Source organism: Xenopus laevis, chromosome 9_10L (genome assembly GCF_017654675.1).
Source record: "Xenopus laevis strain J_2021 chromosome 9_10L, Xenopus_laevis_v10.1, whole genome shotgun sequence".
Lineage (NCBI taxonomy): Eukaryota > Metazoa > Chordata > Amphibia > Anura > Pipidae > Xenopus > Xenopus laevis.
The window spans coordinates 82,447,578-82,468,941 of record NC_054387.1 but is presented as its reverse complement, the minus strand read 5'-3'; the positions used below and the strand labels follow the sequence as shown (position 1 = coordinate 82,468,941).

Sequence of the window (21,364 nt, the reverse complement as noted above, 5' to 3'; positions counted from 1 at the left end):
TCTTTGTGCCAACATTTTGTGCCTGGTCACTATTTTCCCATGCTTAAGTCACTAATCTTGAGATCTGGGCCACTCCCATTCCTTTTAAACACGTATCATTAGTTAACTTTCTTTATCTGTATCCTGCTCAGCTCTCCCTAAGCCCTAATGATTCTGTCTATATAGCATATAATGCAGATGGAGCCACATTCTATGTCCTGGGGAAGCCCATGTGCATATGTATGTCTGATACACTAAATAACTCCAGATGCAAGTGCTAGATCATTACTGGGCACTGTTGTAGCTTGCAGCAGCTGTCACTCACTTACTTTCATGTCTGAATGATGAGCAAGCAGTGGGGCTGCTGCCATGAAGCAAGTTAAGAATCTTTCCTCAGATGGCAGTGCCCTGCATGTTACCAGGAATGGTACCTTTAAAGGACAAGGAAACCCATGTACAGTATAGTACAATATATGATAAAATACCCCCTGCTGTACAAATTTCTGCATATAAAAAACTTTATTTTTAGTATGTGTTCTTATCTCTTGACTGGATAAATAGCACTCCAATGCAGTCCCCATCTTTTCTTTCCTGACGTTACTAAGATGTCCACCGTCAAACTATTGCACCTGAACGAAAATTTCTCCACCTGCTGAGGGTCAGGCTATGCCTGCGCTGCTGTTCATGTAAGGAAATGCTTGCCCATGAGCAAGGCCATTGTGCATGTGCAGCTTTTTAATAGGAACTACTGCGTGAGCTCCTGGTATCGGTGAGGGAGAGGAGACCTATTAGTATTTTTTTTTTACTTACTCTGCATTTTTTTTCTCGAAACTTAGTGGTTTCATCAGCTAAATGCTTATTCATAGAAGGGATTGTACAGCGCTGCAGAGCACAGTAAAGGTATATCTGTCCAATGAGTTAATATCTTTAATAGACTTTCCTTGTTCTTTAAGACCAGAAATTCTGGGGTTAAAATTAGAATATCAGCTCTTCCAGTGCAGAGAAAGCAATTGCACTAGCGATGTACTCCTCGATCCATTACAATACGTAAAAGTTGGGCAAGGTGGGCAGCATCGAGAAGGCCATACACAAATCAGGTCTTTTGGAGGAACAAAAGTGCCATTAAAATGAATTTATGTTGCGTTAAATTGGTGAAATGTTCATTTATGGCAGAATAGCATAAAATGATAAATTCACAATCGTCTGAATGCCAATTGTTGTATGCCTCACTGTGATTTTTTTTTAATCGAAAAGTTTCGAAAAATATTTTTTTTCCCAGTTTAACTTCATCTTTCTGAATTTGTCATTATTAATTCCTGCAAAATGGATTTAATAACTCATAATATATACCAGCTTTAAAATGGTGCAAGCTGTACTCCAGATTCATAAACTGGCATTGTGGAGCAATCATTTTATACTCAAATATACAAAACCACCACTTTCTTAATGTAAGCATTTTGTGAATTTGAACATTTAACTCCTATAATGTTTTTTTACATCTGTTCCATTTGACCTGCAATCAAAATAGCAATAAGTGGAACATACATACTTCCTACCATTGATCATAAAGAATGCATGGAAAATACAACAGTTGTTTCTAAAAAACTGATTGTGAACCCTCTCTCTCAAGCCCCCCAATATATAATACATGCGTAATATAATAATAGTTGTTTAAATGTCTTCATGAGTGTAAAAGCAGAAATTGTTGGATCAAAATTGGGGTTACTAGGCCCCACATTAATATAATTTTGCAGACCCAAACTGCCTGAAAGATGATTGCTTTCCCATCAGTCAGTGATCCACTGTACCCACTGCCCTTTACCACCACCTTCAATTGCAGAATATGGTTCTTCTATAAATTGTAATAAACATTATTTCAGTAATATTGCCTGTCTTCCTTTGGATGATCAAACACTGAGCTAATAGATGAAGTCAAACAATGTTAAACTGCAGGGCTATGTGGTTTGACCACAGAACTGGTGTAGCCTTTGTTTTTTTTTTCGTAAACTTTTATTTTATTTTTGCAGATTTTAAAATTTTTCAAACAATCATCATAGAGATATTGCTTGAAAAGAAGAAGGGGAAATGAAAAGAGAGTTAAGAATGCGTAAGAGGTGAGAAGCCTTTGTTATTGTTATTCCTGGGAATCATAAAGATCAGTGCTAATGCATCTAGTAATGTTAATACATGTGCTAGCTGCTGGCAGCCCTCAGCTGGGCACTATTCAGATGTAAGCCTTGAGACAGGGTGTGGTCAAGACCCATTTAGCACTCATTACAAGCTTGATCGTACTTGATTCAATTACTTTATTATCATGTAAAGCACTAATGTGAGTTTCACTGGGGTGTGAGCACCTATTGTAATTGCTCTGTGTAAAGTCTAATGAATTAAATTGCGTACAATCCTATCTGATTTGCCTGTAGTAACAGATGAGTAACTGCTCTTGTCGCTTATTCTCATAGGACCCTCTTTATATCTTATTTTAGGCCATCTGCAACATTGTGATATGCCTGGTCAGACTGTGTGAAAATGAAACATGAAATGGATACATCAGTACAACATGAAATACATTTAATCTTGCCTGGGTGTAGGCAAACTACATGCCTTTTTGATTATTTTGGATGGTGTCCATTCAAAAGGATGAAACCACAAGCAAACACATTTTCATATTCAATAAGATCTGAGCTAAAATGATGTGTAAATAAGATTTAACGCAAAAGACACAAATGTGTAAATGCCATGTTTAATAGTACACTATACAATCAATCCTGGTTGGCAGTAGTATTAATTTGTTTATTATGATTTAAAAGAGAACTAAACCCCCCACGATTAAAAAAGTCCCCATCCACTGCCCTCCATACCAATAGTGAACCTGACATATACTGTAGCTACAGAGTAGCACAGCAGAGTCCACCTACACTGTTCTCTGTATATTTTCCAGCACAAAGCTTGTAGGTTTATTGCACAGCAATTTATAGAATCTTTCTGTGATTCTGTGGTGTGATTCCTTTATATAAATCTGAGGGATACCCTGTGCTAATTGTACACCAGGGACAGGGCCGCATATATATATATATAGGAACTTGAGGGACTGTGCCTAAGGCAACAACTTTAGGGGTGGCCCTTGGGTGTCTATATTGAAAATAATAATAATATGGAAATAAAAAAATCTCCCCAACCAAGACTTCTGGTTAAATCCAGTGACTAAGCTGGGGAGGTGAGGCATTAGGAGAGCAGTTTTCACTCTTTTCAGTGGAAATGGCATCATATGTTGTGTGCGTGATGTCACCCTCACAACGGCACTTCTGCAACTGATGGCATGCTGAGGTCCAGTGCCTAGGGCAGCACCAGACCTAAATACATTCACAGGGTGGGACTGGGCTGGCGGTACACTGGGAAAAAACTTTGTGGGCCCGTCCATCATGGGCCCTGCGGATCAAGACCTGCACCCCACTGAAGACTCATGCACTCACCATGAACATCCCCCTGATCTCCCGGATCGTGGCCGCTAAGAACAGAAGTTAAAGGGATGCGCAGGGGTAGACGAGGGAGAGTTGTAGCAGCATGTTCTGCCCTGAGGTGGCAGCCCAATTGGGCCCTGGACCCCCAGTCCGACCACTGACCCTATAGAAATTTACCAACATATTACATAGAAAGTGTTGTAGGCTGAACTGCACAGATTAATAATCGCCACATATAACAATAATAATCTGTCAGATAGTATTGAACCAAAGCCACATTCATATAGTACCAGGAGTATAAAGTCGTGTACCTAGGACATGAACTATTTATAAATATTCTCCAATGGTAGGAAAGTATATGTAACTCTGCAAATAACATGGAGATTAAGTTAATTTTCCTTTACAAAAATACTTGCTTGCATCCAGTAGTACTAGTTCTTAGATGGAAGTCCACGTAAATAATACATTCCTCTCACTAACTTCCTGATGTGCTTACTTTGAATTGATGTTTTGTTTTGTTCCTGGTTTGTTCTAAGACCTGACGTGGTATTATAGAATGCTGAGTGTTTCCTGGTGTGCTGAGTCCTTAACTTGTATGCATGTTCTACCTTTTGGCCCCATTATAATTATTCGTATTTTATTATTAATATTATTATATTGCATTTATTTTTACTTTATAGTTTAAGAGTTACTAAATTTCCTCTATAGCAGGCCATACACAAATCAGGTCTTTTGGAGGCATTCACAAAAATGGCATTAAGATGAATTTATGTTGCGTTAAATTGGTGATATGTTCATTTATGACACAAAAGCATTAAATGACAAATTCACAATCGTCTGAATGGCAATTTTTGTACGCCACACGATGATTTTTTTAATCAAGAAGTTGGAGAAAATATTTTTTTTTTCCAGTTTAACTTCATCTTTCTGAATTTGTCATTATTGATTCCAGCAAAATAGATATTACTGGGTCCCACAGCAAATGATTTTTCTGGCCCCCCCAAATATCTAGAGGTTGAGCTGTTTTACTAATATTTATTGAAATTGTATATGAATTAGGGTCTCATGGGGCCCCTATACCTGCTGGGCCCCCCTGCAGCCACAGGGTCCGCTTCCTCTGTAGTTACGCCCGTGACTGAGATCATATTACCATATAATTTGCTATTTCCCGTTCTCTCCTTCTAAAGGGCATCACCACCAAAATCACTGAAAAGTGTCCAATTTATGGCAGCAGGGCGACAAGTCCTATTGGTCAGTGCTGTACTTGTACTTGAATTGTGATACCAACAGCTGTCCATATCTCACTTTCTAAGAGTTATTCTGTCTTTCTATCTGCAAATGCAACATTTGGGGTTATTTACTATGCCCCTGGGCAGAAGTGCAAGAGCACCAAGGGGCACAAGAGCTGACCTTTTAGCATTCATGTATGGAGCAATTCTGTCTGGGGAAATGTCAGCGCTATGCACCACAGGGCAGATAGAAAAAAAATTTGTGTCAAGGGGGCACAGACCAGCACCCCCAGAGTCCAGGCAGTAAAGACAGGGCCTTGTTGCAGCCTGCCAGAAAGTAAATTACCCCTGTTATATAATTGGCTCTGCTAAAACAAATATATTTCTTTGCAGCACAAAACAAGAATACACAAATAAACAAAAAAAAAAACATAATTTGCTGTTGAATAGTCATGTTCTGTTTAGGCTTATTGGATGTTTAGCCTGGTACACGTTGGCATGATACACAGTGGGAAGAAGTGGGGTTCAAATAACCAGCACTTTACAGTAGTACATATTTCAATGTCCCTTTGCTTCTGTTAGCCGATATCTGATTAATCTGTTAACATCAACCAATAACTACTTGACACATCAAGGAAAGACTTGCAGGCAGGTGTGTCCCCTGCATACTTTAACTAAACAAATAATAGCTGCCTAAAGAAAAGGAAAAGTATGATATGGGGCAGTTCCCTGCCAGTGCTGATCTTTGGGTTGGGTCAAAAAGACTAAAAGGATCAGGACATCCTGGTTTTAAGGCTGACGTTGATCTCTAGCAGTTATACCTGCTTTGGGTATAAATACACCACCACCTGCAACTTGCAGCATTATCTCAGAGGAGCTGATCTGAAACTACCTGGAAGAGCAAGACATCCACAGGTAAGCACTCTGATTTCTAAGAATAGCTGAACTACATTGCAGGGGTAACTGACATATCTACACTACTTCTACTTACTTCTACTTACTACATATCTTCATTATTTCTGCACCTATTTTTATTTCACATCTTTATTCTGGATAGGATCAATTGTAGCACCAGACTTAGTTATTGCCAGATACTGGAACATAAAAGGGAGCAAACAGGAGATACTAATGAGTATAACACCAACAAGTGTTTTCTTAATAGATTGGCCCGAGGCTGAGGAAATGTATAGTGAATATCACTGATTGCAGCTTAAGAGCAGGTCTTCTTACTGTATTTACATTTCTTTCCTTTGCTATTTAGTACTTATGTGGAGGGATGGGATGATATAACGTATACTGTAGTTACTAAATTGTCTCAATACTGCTCAGCCCAATAAATGTCTATGGTTTTCCTTTTCTAGTGTTATCGTCACATCCTCTCTGATAAGATAATTTTACTTGATGCATTTGAATAAAGACATGGAGCAGATTTACTAATTCAATCATAAAGAAAAAAGCAATAGTTACAAACGTACAAATCAGCTTCCGTGTTACTGCTAATTTGTATCAACGTAAAGAGAATGATACAGATCTATTTAGTTCCCCAATAGATGAGCATTGCATTAGGATTAACCAGTAATATTAATGTTAACAAGCGGAATCAATTATGGAGAATGGGACGGTCGCATTTAAAAAAGGCTAATGGGAATGTTTGTCATGTTGAAACATAATCATTTATCACTGGATATGACAGTATTGCATAAAGTATCTCATTTGTGCCCCTTCTTCCTTATAGACATAATGCAGGCTGGCCTGTCCCTAGTTTGCCTTGTCCTCCTGTGCTCAGCGCTGGGAGAAGCTGTCCTTAAAAAACCAAAGAAGCAGGCAGGAACAACTGATACCAAAACTGATCAAGAGCCTGCACCAATAAAAACTAAAGGCCTGAAGACCCTGGACAGAGGTAATTGTTACTCAGACACTATATTCAGACATTTTATTCTTCTCACTGTGTTTCAAGGTGCCATGGACTGATATCATATGACTTTGGAAAAAAAGGAATGTATTTAGTAAATCAGTCATGCAAATCAAATGAATTTTCAGCAGCTACTGAAACCAAATTCCTAAGTATTTCTCAGGGCATCCAGACTCAGGATGATCTATGATCAGGTCACAGCAGATATATGAGTATAACACATACATTAGTAGATAGTATGGATTGTTTATAAAGGTTTGTCCATTCCTCCATGCTACACACACACACACACACACACACACAGCTACAGACTCCCCTAATCATTGTGGCTTTTTCATTTCTTTGCAGGCTGGGGAGAAAGTATTGAGTGGGTACAGACCTATGAAGAGGGCCTGGCCAAAGCTAGAGAAAAGTACGTATACATATACCTGTGTTTTCATATGGGTTCTGAAATCTGTAGCCTCTCCTACTATACACACAGTTGTCATTCTAAGCTATTACCCTGTGTGACATGTTTTATGGTGATACGATAACATATATTATAGGAGTATTATTAATGCTTTAAAATGCAGAAATATCAAGAAACAGTTGTTACTTGCCTATAAAATGTTATTAAGCGTTGTTATCAATGGAAAGGTGCCTGCGATGCATTCTGGGTCCTGAAAGTTAAAATGCAAAGAATTGTTTATTACACAGGGAATTCATTTTAATATTAACTTTTTTTGAATAATATTCTGACACAATGTGGTTTGACTGACAAGATGAAAAATGAATAGAAAAATGCCTGAAGAGATAAATAAGTAATAAAATGTAAAAAATAATACAATTGTAGCCTCACTGAGGCTGCTGAGGTTGATTAACCCCATTTGAAAGCTGTAAAGGAAAAGAAGGAAAATAATTCAAAATCCATGAAACATTTATATTTGTTACTGTATGTTCACGTTTTCACAAACCTACATTTTCTGTATAACACTGACCTTGCAAACAGATCTAGGTGCTGATTGGCAGACTCGTGACTATGACACCCAGTGCAGCAGCACACAAGCTGTTCAAATCTATGTTAAATGGCATCTATTCCCTTTTTGTTCTGATAATTATATAAATAATCTCCACTGCAAGTTTCCAAATAATTTGTAGTAGTTGTTCTGGGGCAGTGACCACTTTGTCCATGTATGTGTCCTATGGATGGGCTGATTTTTACCTTCCACCACTTGTGGGAACATCTCTATAAATACATTTGTGAATTGTCATAATATTTTTTCACATAGAAGGAATATTTATATTGGTAAAGATGTGAAGGAGCGAAGCTGAATCATAATTAACTCAACAGTTACTGAGATGTATGTACATTTACAGGGGTTGTTCACCTTCAAATTACATTTTTATTTGATGTAGAGAGTTATATTCTGAGACAATTTGCAGTTGGTTTTAATTTTTTATTATGTATGGTTTTTGGGTTATTTAGTTTTTATTCAGCAGCTGTCCAGTTTGCAATTTCAGCAATCTGATTGCTAGGGTCCAAATTAACTTAGCAACCATGCATTGATTTGAATAAAAGACTGGAATATGAATAGGAGAGGGCTTGAATAGAGAGATGAGTAACAAAAAGTAGCAATAACAGAGCATTTGTTTAGATGGGTTCAGTAACCCATTTGAAAGATGGTAAGAGTCAGAAGAACAAGGCAAATAATTTAGAAACCAAAAAAGAAAAATTAGGACCAATTGAAAAGTTTCCTAGAATTGGCCATTCTATAACATACTAACAGTGAATTTAAAAGTGAACCACTCCTTTAATAGAATAATAACTCTTAGATCATGTGAATACATTTTGCTGCCTTTTTTGTGCTCTTCCCCATATTAATTTCCCAGCTTCAACTGTGCTCCTGTTAATCTCTGCTTATATTATATGGAAAAAGGACAGGCAAATTTAAGATGTTGATGTCTATCCGCTTATTGATCTAAAATCGCAAATTTACTCAGCTTTTTGCCATTTCCCAACACACATTAGATGAACACTATGATAGAGCCCTTCATTTATAATGTCCCATTCTCTCCTTAGCAACAAACCTCTGATGGTGATTCACCACCTGGAAGATTGTCCTTACAGCATAGGTAAGTCAGACTGATATCATAGAGGATGTCATGGAGATATTCTGCAGTACAAGAACTGTTCCAAAGGGTGGCATAGCGTGACAGCATGAAATGTACAGCCCTCATGTCTATGGCACAAGTACAGATTTAACAGCAACTTCCCTCCCAAGCAAATGGTCCATATGTCCTTTCCCTGTCTGGGGTTTTTCAGATAAAGGCTATTAAAACAAATGTTTGGCCACTAGTATGGATTTATGCTAGAGTTAGTATCAAGAATAAATTGCTGTTTTATTATTACAAAGAAAAAACAATACATTTTTCTATAGAAATTACCATTACTATTTTTTGGAGCAATGGCTTCCACTAGACTAGTGATCCCCAACCAGTAGCTTGTGAGCAACATGTTGCACCCCAGCTCCTTGGATGTTGCTCCCAGTGGGCTCAAAGCAGGTGGTTATTTTTTAATTCCAGGCTTGGAGACAAGTTTTGGTTACATAAAAACCAGATCTACTTCCAAACAGAACCTCTTGTATGCTGCCAGTTCACAATGGGGCTACCAAATGGCCAATCACAACCCTTATTTGGAACCACCCAGGAAAATATATCATGCTTGTGTTGCTCCCCAACTCTTTTTACATTTTCATGTTGCTGATGGGTGAAAAAGGTTGGGGACCCCTGCACTAGACAATAGATCCCATAGATAAAACTCAAAAATGTAAAGAAGAATGCTCTGATCACCTCATGTAAGCAGTATTAGTAAAGCTGCCAACAGCTTATTGGCCCATGTGTGGGGCCCTCCGATGGGCTTCCCCGATCGATATCTGGCCAAAAGTCGGACAGATGTCGATCGAGCAGGGTTAAAAATCCTGTCGGATCGAGGCTGCATCTGTTCGCTGATGCGGTCCTGCAATCAGAACGCCTATATTGCCTGCATTATGATCCGATTTTGTGTATGGCCACCTTAAGGATGATTATAAACATGATCATTGATAATATAATGCTCTTTTCCTTGTAGCTCTTAAAAAGGCTTTTGTCGCTGATCGAATGGCACAGAAACTGGCTCAGGAGGATTTTATAATGCTGAATTTAGTGGTGAGTTTATTATCCTTTTCTTTCTGAATCCAAGATGTTTATATCAATGGATATTTGTCCTGCATCCCTCTAGCCATAACTCCCATGGAAATCCCACACTGTAACTAATGAATGGAAATCTCTCATTGCAGCATCCAGTAGCTGATGAAAACCAGTCTCCAGATGGACATTATGTGCCAAGGGTCATCTTTATTGGTAGGTTTCCTACTGAGACACTTTCAGATTTACTATGAATACAACTGAATCTTTGAGACTATGAAAATAGGCTATGATGTAAAAATCAAAATAATGTCGTAGGGTGAGCAGATTCTCCACATTCTGAGGAAGCTGCTGTTGCAACGTCTTGCTGCTGCTTCTACTGTCATTGCAAAACCTTAAGACCTGCTTGTGTAATGTTAAGTTGAATGAGTCTGGAACTTACTCTTGTGGCTTAACTTATTAAACTTATCATTGGCTTCTGCCTTGTTTTCTGTGCACACAGATCCATCCCTGACTGTCCGATCAGACCTTAAAGGGAGATACGGAAACAAAATGTATGCCTATGACGCTGACGATATTCCTGAGTGTAAGTATTTCTACCTACAAATTTTGTTTTTAGAACTAATAAATTAATAGGTCAGAGGCCATGTAATACCACCTTGAAGCCTTTTTTATGCCTTCACTTTTTAATGTTTAATTTGGTTTCTTATTCAATAAAGGGAGACAGGAATTATGAAAATTATGCCAATGGGAGACAGGTGTAGGAGGGCACATACACAGAATACTTTACAGCTCTATTTTACTATATGTTTCCTTGGCTTTATTTTACATAAAACACATAATTTTGCTAAATGCTAAACTTGATACAAATCATCATGTTTTTTTACCCACAACGCAGCATTTTTCACAGAATTCCAGTAGCACTACATATGCCTGCTAAATGGTGTGCAGTTCAACCTGTGCTTGATTTATCAAAGTGGACATATTTGCACTATACAGTGTGCAAAAGGCAACACAATGCACTGATTGTTAGTTGGTGCTGCATTAGTGAAGGGTGGGGTGCACCCACTCCTACCCCGTATCTTGCACATTTTTCATTTGTGTAAAATACGGAGTGGCAAGAATCAGGTCACCTCTCCTTACCGGCAGGCAAAAAGGACAGGCCTGAACTGTGCCTTCTGACACTGCTTTTGGCATGGAGTGTCATATTTTTGATGCAGCACTCCATGCAGAGTGCAGCAACTCAAGGGGTACAAACATGGCTGTCTGCAAAAGGCGGCAGCTGCCCCACTCTAACTAAACCCCCCCCAAATCTGCAGTTCTAGGCATGGGCCGTACGGTACCTTTATATAAATATGGCCCTGTGTATAAGGAGGATTTAAACTTTTTCAGCAGGATTAGTATTTTGCCTTATATCCTTCTGCCTGTTCGAACCAAATCCTTAAAATCACTTTTTCTTTGTCTCTTCCCATTTCTAATTTGCATGTGCAAATTAGGATTTGTTCGGTAATCAAACCAATCTCCATGAAGGCTTTGGGGTTTGGCTAAATCCAAAATAATGGATTTGATGCATCCTTAGCATAGAAAACCTTTGAAAATTGTCTTCACGTGTAAATCATTTTGTTTTCATTTAGTGCTCTTCACTTGTATTTGTAATTAAATCTTTAGAGTTTATCGGCTCTAAGGTTACAATATAATGAACTGATCAAGTCTGCATATTTTGTTTCACAGTGATTACAAACATGAAGAAAGCCAAAAGTTTCCTAAAAACTGAGCTTTAAACTGCTGCACATTGCGCCCCCTCTGATGCTGGAGTGATCACCACACTGCACTGACCAGTCTCTAATGCCAGAGAAGCAACTCCCAAAAGTCAGACATCAGAACCCCTTGAAATATGAACATACTGAATGGAAATGGAAACATCTGGTGACTGCACTATCTACTCCTATTAGCTTTTTCAGTGAACTGGTTCTAATGTCACCAATGCCCCACTATATATTCTGCCACTGTAGTCTCAAGCTTGGCTTCAATGTTGCCCTATGTGAAAGAATAACAAAAAAAATCTGTTCTCAGAGGCTCACATATTCTAATTGGGGGCTTAATGTGAACTGACTGCAGTGTAGAAATCACATTTTTTGGTTTATTTTTCAAACTACATTATAGCACACTTCTCCATCTCTAAGATCTGGTAGTGGTCAACCCTTTCTTTTTGAATCACCTTGCATGCATATAGTAGTACTGAAACAAACTTTTGATTTTTCCTTGGATTCAGCCAGTAATTCTATTTCCATTATTTTTCTTCTTGGACTAGACTGGTGCTGTTCAACCTTGTACATCATTTCTCATTCCACATGTTCAGGATTATATTAAAATCCTCCAGTTGGACAGCCCTGAAATAGTCAGGAATACTAAATTTGTTCTTTTGTCTCAGCTTATTTAATCAACAGCTCTACCTTCTACTTTCTATATCTTTAAATATATTGCTGCACTGCCTTTCTTTGACATGCCATTTTCTCTTATATAACCATTGGACTTACAATGTTCATTCTGTAGTGTGACTGCCCTGATAATACTCTATGTCTGCATAGTGTCCCATCTTCTATTTAATCAAACAGTACTCTGCAGTCTTTTCATATGTGGTCCCAGTTATTTCCCAATGAAATACCAGATAGAAAACATTTCATCAGTTATTCATAATTCTATTATAGTTATTCTAGTACATTTCCAGCACAGTGACTTCTCATATGCCAATGCAGTCTTGTTTGCATAAGTTTCAAGATGGCATAAGTGATGCAGCTCGGTTTCAAACCGCTAAGAGTTCCATGCTACATTTCTATAAAAGGACATTGGTCTGAAACCTGATCTTATTGGCAGCCACTGTCTTCATATGCAATATCCTTTAATTCTGCTGTGTAATGTTATACATTTTATATTAAATATTTACTGTGTATTTTTAAGTAGAATTCATAAAAATATTTTATTCAAACAAATGTGTGATTTTTTTTAACCATTGCATCATAATAAACAAGCTAAGAAACCCAGTTAAAAAAAATAGCAGGTTGTTATTTACTTCAAATGAATGAAAATCAAATGTAATACTGCATACAATGCATATTTTACTCTGTAGCTGGTTTTAAAGGGGCCCTAAAAATTTGTTTTAGTAAATACAATACATTTATTTAACTTCATTGAATAGATACATATATACTTAAAAGTAGAACAGTTGTAAGACGGTTTGTAGTAAAGTATCAGAATTTTCTTTTTGCCTAAACCATATTAGTGGTGGTATGAGTCTAATCTAAGGGTAATGATATATAGATGTTTTCTCACCAATATTATGCCACCTTCAGAGCGGGTGACAAAATGTCTAAAAATACCTTTGTATTGATGTTAATAAGAATCACTGCTGGTAAAACTGTTTACTCGCATAATCATCCCCTCCTACATTGCCTCTTCACGTAATTACACGAGTAGACTGCCCCTTGAATGGCACCTGTGATAACAAAATTGTTTCCCTATCGGAGGTGTGGGATAACAAAGGCTGCAGCGAGTTGGGGGAAACAATACTATTTTGGCAGAAAATGTACCTAGCGAGGACTATGCCAGATGCACTGGAAGGAAGTTCTCTGTGCGGGTAGGCCCAGGAAGTGGGTGTAGTGTTGCAACATGGTTGGTGCAGACAACATAGAGCTCTCTAGGGGCATTTTCTGCCCAACATAGTGTTGTTTTCCATGAAGTACAGGCTCTATTTAGTTAATTATTCTAGTAAATAGGCAGTTGTTTAGTGACATAGTGTTCTAAGTTTCTGCCTGCCTGTCTCTTAATTTTAGTAAAAACAACCCAATAATAGTTTAGGTGCTTGCCCACCTGACCAGTTACAACAACCTAAACTGAAGCAAGCACTTATTGCAGTGCTCTACTTGCTCCTTGTTGTGAATGCGCCCCGGTCAGGGGCATAACTAAAGAGGAAGCAGACCCTGCAGTTGCAGGGGGTGGGCAGGAGGGCCCAGTAAGGCCCTAATTTATGAGCAATTTCACTATATCTTGGAAGAATGTCAATTTAACAATGTTTGGGGCCCTAGATATAATATTCTGGGGGGGGCAGCAACACCTATTTATGACACTGGCCTCAGCGTTGCATTTATATTTGAGGGAAGGCCAGATGGGCAATTGTTCTACTTAGGAAATTTCTATGGAGCTGGGACACAGAGCGGATCCAATTCTCTCAGCCCGTCGATCAATCGGGAGAGCAGGCCAGAGCCAGAGATGCCCATGAGTCCCGCGTCCCAACGTTTTTTCTCCCAGCATCCCGGCCAACCTAGTCCAATCCTGATTTCCTGATTACGAAAACAAAACTGCAATTGGCTGCTATCAGTGTCGGACTGGCCCGGCGGGAAACCGGGAAAAAACCCGGTGGGCCCCGACCCTCGTGGGCCCCTGCCGGGCCAGAACCCTTTCCAATCGCGATGCGCAGCGCCGCCTGCGCGCCAAACGGCGCTGTTGCGCATGCGCACCGAAACACGCTGTTGCGCATGCGCGCCGAAACACGCTGTTGCGCATGCGCGCCGGTGTTGCTGGCCCGACGCATTTTAGTAGGGGGCGGGGGGCCGGAGGGGGGGCCGGAGGGGGGCCCCTGGACAGCAGTCCCGGTGGGCCCCCAGCCCCCCAGTCCGACCCTGGCTGCTATGGGTTACTGCCCAGGTGCAAATTTGCCCCAAAGCTGGTAAGAGGTGGTGAAGTTGTACATGGGGATATATATTGAATAAAGTACCCCCTCTTGTAAAATATAAGGATATTATTAGTTACCGAGGAGTTTCATGACCATATAAAAACACGAGGCCGAAGGCCGAGTGTTTTTATACAGGTCATGGAACTCCGAGGTAACTTCTAATATCCTCATATTTTACAACTGGGGGTACTTTATTTATTATAATACACAAATTTTAGTGAGTCATGTGACAGAAATTACATCACTACTCACCGTTTATAACTGATGACATCACTACTCACCGTTTATAAGGATATAATTTACAGGATATTCATGGCTTTTGTGTATTATATATTTATATTTATTATATCAATTCTAATCACTGATAAGTTGTACATCATTAATGAGTAACTGCAGTCCATAGGGCCCCCCAGGCCAGTTGTCCAGGTCCTGTACATTTGCCCCACTTCTCCTTTGTTAAATGTACCACGCTAAGAAATGTTGCTGAAAATACACACTTACAGTGTGCAGAGTGCATAAGTTTTCCTGAGCTATATTCCATACACACATAAGCTCTACTCCTTTTGGTAATTATATCTGAATGCTAATTTTATTTCCTTATCATGATATATTTTGATCAAATCAAATGAGCCTTGTAAATTTCTTTAATGCAAATCTTCTTTTGAAAAGCTGCAAAGAGTCAGAAGTATACAAATAACTATAAAAAATAAACAATGAAAACCAATTGAAAAGTTACTTAGAAACGTGCGTTCTATCACGTAAAAAAAAAGTTACCTTAAATCAGCGCCGGGCCAAGTCAGCCGGGCGCCCTAGGTGACCCGGCTGACCACGTTGCCCCCTTCTCCTGTGCGCACAAAAACGAGCGTGCGCATGCGCAAATTAGCGCAAGCGCCGAAGATGTGTTGTGCGCACATACATTACCGAACATGTTTGTCCGGAAAACCGTATTTGCTGGCACAGGTGTGGGGACACAAGGGTCAGAACTAGTGAAAAGCTGCAGAAGAGGTACCATGCCCGGCGCCCCTCAAACTTTGCGCACCAGGCATGTGCCTCTTCTGCCTACCCCTAGTTCCGGCCCTGCCTTAAATGAACAGTTCAGTGTGAAAATAAAAACTGGGTAATATAATTAGTTAGCCAAAAATTTAATATATAAAGGCTGGAGTGAACAGATGTCTAACAGAACAGAACACTACTTCCAGCTTTTCAGCTCTCTAACTCTGAGTTAGCCAGTGACTTGAAGGGGGGCCACATGGTACATTTCTGTTCAGTGAGTTTGTAATTGACCCTCAGCATTCAGCTCAGATTCAAAAGCAACAGATATGACCCATGTGGCCCCCCCTCAAGTCTCTGATTGGTTACTGGCTGGTAACCAGGGTAACCAGTCAGTGTAAAACCAAGAGAGCTGAAAAGCAGGAAATAGTGTTCTGACTGACATGTTATACATCAAATCACTCCAGCCTTTAGACATTACATTTTTGGCTAACTAACTATATTAGAAACATTATTTATTTTACACAGCCTATCTATATACGCAGTTTTTATTTTTACACTGAACAATTCCTTTAAAGGCGAACCACGCCTTTAATAGACAAAAACAGATAAAAGAACCCGTATGGTTTTTTTTTTCAAGTAAAGGATTTAGTCGTTCCTGTCTGTATTGTCAAGAGAGTTGTAGATGTGTTTAGTCACAGGCAGCCGAGCCTTCAGCGTGTCACAGCCTAACACAGCGAGTAACGTCATGAACAAAGCCATTTGCGGCAGTGTAGTACTTCTTAAAGCGGCCCGGCTGAATTGCGATTCATGGGAGGGGTCGCTACACTATAAAATATTTATGTTTACTTTTTTTACACTTACCAATAAGTAATGACATTTGTCTCGGTCCCTAAATCTCCCAGTCCCGTCCTTCTGCCTATGTATCCAATCATTCTTCTTGTAAACCCACTGTGACCGCCTCTAGGGCTCTCTGCAACACCCACTCTTCCGTGTTCACGGCTGTAGCATCATGTAGCTTCCCAGCAGCCTCCCTCTAGCAGCAGTACGACAGCTCTCCTCCCCCTGAAGCAATGAACAGGGAAGAAGGAGCAGGTGAGTACCTTCCTGCATGTCATACTAACACAGTGTGGGGTGTACCAATGTTGCATAATAACATGAACAGCACAGTCGTCCCATCATTGACATAAAACAGTGTCTAATTCAGGTATCTCTGTGTACAAAGCAAACAGTAGCCAATCATGTTTGGGGTACACTGTCCCTTTAAGCATATCAAAATTCTCCTTTTCTGTACTGGTCGAATGAGTGTCTCTTTCCCTCCCTTTGGTAATATACATTTATTATTATACTGTAAAGTCTAAGGACCAGGGACCTCCTTCCTACTGTGTCTCTAACCACATAGAACTGTGTCCTTATGTAAGCTGTGTGTACTGTGTCTATTTATTGTATTTAATATGTGTATTTAACATGTACTTTTATATATATTGTACTTTTATGCTTTGTACGGCACTGCTTAACAGCACTTTACAAACAAAGTTATAGATACATACATACATTCCCCAGAGCTACCAGGGTTCCTGAGAGGATTTTGAATCAAAATAAGGGAAAGCTTTTAATATGCTCATTGCTATAGAGTATCAGTCCTGAAGTCAGTACAAGAGATCGTGCCCTGACAGGCTTGCAGCTTTCATATACCTGTGCTTAAAGTGCCTGGTTCTTAATTTTGAAAAAGGAATTACTTTTTCGTTCTTTCATGGTTCCTAGTGGCAGCCCAATAAGCTTTTTGGGTACACAGAGACACAAGCCCCTGCACAGGCCTAATAAGTAGTGACTGTCTATGGCATCATACACCAGCCCCTCTGGCATTTGCCAGAATATACAAATTGCCAGTCTGGGCCAACACCAGCAGTTTACCAAGGTACATTCCAGGGTAGCAGTTAGATTTTGGTTATACAGTGCATTTTCATTGGCCTACTGCACTGCCCACAGCCAAAATCCCTGATACAGGAATGAGATGGTGGTGCGGTGCTAACTAGAGCAGTACCCTGGACTGGTGGGGTTAGGAGTTTGATATTCATTTTTATGTCATATCAACCTAATCCCCTTCATAATTTGCCATTTCTTAAAAAGTTGCTTTCCCTTTACAGGTCAAACTATATAGTTGGACTGACACTCCACAGAACATTAATATTTATAATGATAAACTTCCAAAACCCACTGATGATTTAGTTTATCTCTGTACATTCACTAATGAGTACCTGGCATATACCTAGGTTATATGTAGTGTTTTGCTGTGTGCAGGCCGGAGCCTGAAGGCATGGTTGCAGGACAAGTACTGTGATCACCCATCAGAACAATGCCAGGATACCCGTTTGCACAATGCCGCCTGTGTGGGGGATATTGACACCCTGAGGAGCCTTCTACGGGATGAGAGGTTTCTAAGGTATATAAAATTAAAGGAATAGGGATACTTGCTTTGAGTCTGTGTGCATGAAACCTGCTGACCTAACCAATATATAGTGGATAATAATAAATATATTATAAGTCACAAGGAGTTATGTGACCATATAAAAGCACAAGGCCGCAGGACATATTTATTAATGGTTGAAAGTTGAGAGTTCACCATTTGATAAATACACTTCTAAAAATCCCATAGGAATGAATAGAAAGTGGGTGAATTATTCTGTGGTGAGCTCTTATCTAACATTTACTTACTTATCCCTAATGAACATTTATAGCATCTAAGCACATTTCCAGAGAACTGGATCACTTTTTTTTTATAAAATTACAGTAAAGCCATGTTGCATTCCAAATTTGCTATTGGTGTTAGTTTTGCTCAGCTCTCCTAATTGTGTATCACTCAATAGTAATAAGTAGCGAGACAGTAATTACTTTTAAACAGAACAAAGCCTGTTTACACAAGGGCCTCCCTATCTCCTGCTCTCTTCCCCCCCCCATAGGTACAGACTCCTGCCATGCACTGTTGTACATAGAAATCAGTATTAAGACATACCGCCCATGTTTATATATACCCTTACACAGTTGTGGCTTTTATTTGTTTGCTAATATCTAGGTGTATAGATGAGCGAGCTGTGTGGTGTAGCGGCTGGCTGCCCTGTTCTCCCTTGCGCATTGCAGCCACGGCCGGACATGCTGACTGTGTGGAGCTCCTGATCCGCTCTGGGGCGCAGCTGGAGCTGGTTGATGTGAAGGGGCAGACCCCTCTCTATGTGGCTGCAGAAAATGGACACCTGGAATGTGTGAAAGTTCTGTTACGAGCAGGGGCAGACCCAAACGGCAGTCCCCATAATAGGAGCTCCCCTGTATACCATGCTGCACGTGTGGGCCGGGCTGACATACTGCAGGAATTGATCAAGTGAGAGCTTGGTAATTTTATTTTGCATGTTTTTGTGTATGGGCGTACTCAAGCCTAATCCATATTGAATTGAATTTATGGCTGCATAGACTTTACTTTAAAAATGTTCTCCATAGGAGTCATTTACTACCAGCAGGACAGACCATATTTTTTGCACTTTGCTCCCTGCTCTGCAATATTGCTGCAAATCTCCTTTTTGGGACTACATTCACCCAATTAGTTCAGTCCTGCATGTGTTCAACATTGCTGTATTCATAATATACATATGATAGGTACACATAAGTATAATGGGTTTTTATGTAAATAGTAAAGATGCATATTAATACCACTGTTTTTCCTATATATGGCGACTAAGTGAAAAATGAGACTTTATGGAAGGCTCACGAGCTTCTCATCTGTTTGCAGGTATGGTGCCGATGTCGATGTGGATCACCAGCTGTCTTTTCGTGGTTCTGGCTCCTCCCCTCGATTGCTGACATCTCTTGCCTCCTGTCCGCTCTATATTAGTGCAGCTTATCACAATCTAGCCTGCTTCCACCTCCTGCTCCAGGCTGGTGCAAACCCAGACTATAACTATTGGGGAAAAGTATGCGAGGAGAACTTTCCAAGAGGGGCTCCTTGTTGCTTACTAGAGGCAGTTCTGCGGCATGGATGTGATCAGCAATTTGTGCAGCTTCTTGTTGACTTTGGGGCAAATCTGAAACTTGTGCGGGGAGAGCCATGTGCAGAGGAACATCCAAGGATAAGTGTGAACCCCACAGCCCTTCAAGTTTTTAATGAAGCTAAAGGTATGATTGGCTGCCTGTGTTTGAATCTAGGTTGGAGTGTGAGTGCAAGGGCAGGAATGGCATGGATTACTGTTGTTTATAAATGGTCAGTGCTATATACAATTATTCCAGAGGCAAAGCAAAAAAAACAAAAAAACTGCATGTCATAGGAATAATAAATGCTGGTAATGGTGCACACCTCTGTAACGTAATGGCATGAGTGGGGGATATCTTACCCTTTATGTTTTTTACTTGTCCATGTGTGGCATTAGAATGGAATTTGCAAGGCGATTCTAATCTGAAAGTGCAGGTTCTATGCTCTTTGACTGTAACATCCTGAAATGTGATCATTTAGTCTGTCTCCTACATCACTCATATTTTCTCCACCATCATATTTCCATTTCTCCCTTTTTCATTATGTCAAATGTGCCTCTTTCTTCCTTAGCTTGCCCTTGCTCACTTTCCAGCCTGTGTCGTATCATAGTGAGGAGAGCACTTGGAAAACAGAGATTGTCTTCTGCCTGCAACCTTCCTGTTCCACCCCGAGTGTTGTGCTTCCTACTCCATGAACTGCCTTGATTTTCCTCACTACAGTCAAGTTGTACAGAGTGCAGCCGGATACCAAACTCTCTGAAAGAAGTCTTCCACAAACATCTACATAGCTAAACCTACATTTAATGTCTATGAATTGAGCATATTGACTGATAAGCCTGTGATCATATACATGAATGTCTAATTCTAGTGTCATCAGAGAAGGTGAGCAGGACTTGCCTTTCCTGCCCTGCCTGTGTTTTGAAATGGGCATTTGCTCAAACAGACCTTTATAGGAAGAGTAAATTATTAAAGGTTTGATCAAAGACCATCTTCATCAATCTCTTCTACATGGGCATTTGCAGGGAGAGTTAACGACGGCTTTTTGTACAGTTTTATTGTATTTTTTTTTCCGAGTATTTTGTTCACTAGGGGTAGAAGTAAGATTGGTGTAGGAAAGGACGGACAGAAACATTTAGCAGCTGAGATATAAATATAGTTTATATTTATTAATGTTTGAATGTGGCCCCACGCTGCATTTTATACCGCAGTATTTGCTCCCACAGGAGTAGAAAAAAAACACAAAGATGGCAGACATGGAGAAGAGGAGCATGCTGGTGCTAGATAATGGGGAAATATGCATATCATTAGGAGTTTTGCTTCAGTTGAGGTATTTGTCATAGGCTTGAAAGAACAGTATCATCTTCCCATGACTGCAAGAAGATCTGTTTCATTGAAATCTATGAAAGATCCAATAAATAAGATTAGCAGCAATGCAGCTGCCAGGGCTTCTCTTGTGCTAGTGTCAGTTATATACAGGAAATAACTGCTGGTTCTCTGTGGGCCCATTCATCATTGCTTGCCATTTTAATGGTTTAGGTTAATGGTAAATGTGGCAGAAAAATGGCAGCAAAGAAAGCAGCAATCCATTCTGAACTGCTCCATGGAAATAAGTACTGACATGAATGTCATCCACCGTTGGTAAAAAATATATACGCTTTAGTGTGTTCTGGCATGACATTGACCCCTGTGTGTTGAAAAGTTTCCAGATTGTCAGGAAAAAATATCCCTGACAGTGAAGCAATCATTTGTACTGCTGGGAGTCCTTCACAACCCTGTTTGATCTATAATAAATCTGTCTCTGTATTGACAACTTGGCATGAGTACTGAATGTGTGCTTGTCATAACTCAGCTGCTTTCATACCCTGAGAGTTGATGCCATTCCCAT

At 39.8% G+C, this 21,364-nt stretch overlaps 2 protein-coding genes and 1 long non-coding RNA gene across 3 annotated transcripts; 2 read left to right on the top strand and 1 right to left on the bottom strand.

The window, feature by feature from the left end:
• Positions 1 to 5,230: 5,230 nt before the first annotated feature.
• LOC121397883 lies at positions 5,231 to 16,414 on the bottom strand. The gene is made up of 2 exons (XR_005964012.1): positions 16,327 to 16,414; positions 5,231 to 7,240 (listed from the first exon to the last, which is right to left on the bottom strand). It is a non-coding gene; the product is annotated as an uncharacterized LOC121397883 (long non-coding RNA).
• On the top strand, positions 5,346 to 12,787 carry ag1.L (anterior gradient 1 L homeolog). Its single transcript, NM_001086198.1, is given in 8 exon segments — positions 5,346 to 5,584; positions 6,405 to 6,569; positions 6,930 to 6,993; positions 8,641 to 8,693; positions 9,688 to 9,764; positions 9,896 to 9,959; positions 10,246 to 10,329; positions 11,475 to 12,787. Coding segments are annotated over 7 exon segments (552 nt in total). The 5' UTR covers positions 5,346 to 5,584; positions 6,405 to 6,409; the 3' UTR covers positions 11,525 to 12,787.
• Positions 16,415 to 16,479: 65 nt separating the features above from the next.
• On the top strand, positions 16,480 to 20,462 carry asb1.L (ankyrin repeat and SOCS box containing 1 L homeolog). Its single transcript, NM_001096257.1, has 5 exons — positions 16,480 to 16,557; positions 17,764 to 17,905; positions 18,536 to 18,838; positions 19,244 to 19,626; positions 20,051 to 20,462. Exons 1-5 carry the CDS (start codon positions 16,536 to 16,538, stop codon positions 20,182 to 20,184), a joined length of 984 nt encoding a protein of 327 aa, NP_001089726.1. The 5' UTR covers positions 16,480 to 16,535; the 3' UTR covers positions 20,185 to 20,462.
• Positions 20,463 to 21,364: the final 902 nt, after the last annotated feature.

Bases quoted from the DNA above. Each gene is read 5' to 3' on its own strand.
- asb1.L (NM_001096257.1), top strand. From the start codon at position 16,536: ATGAACAGGGAAGAAGGAGCAG. The intron at 16,558-17,763 runs GTGAGTACCTTC...TGCTGTGTGCAG, and splicing joins GAACAGGGAAGAAGGAGCAG to GCCGGAGCCTGAAGGCATGG. The intron at 18,839-19,243 runs GTGAGAGCTTGG...ATCTGTTTGCAG, and splicing joins ATACTGCAGGAATTGATCAA to GTATGGTGCCGATGTCGATG.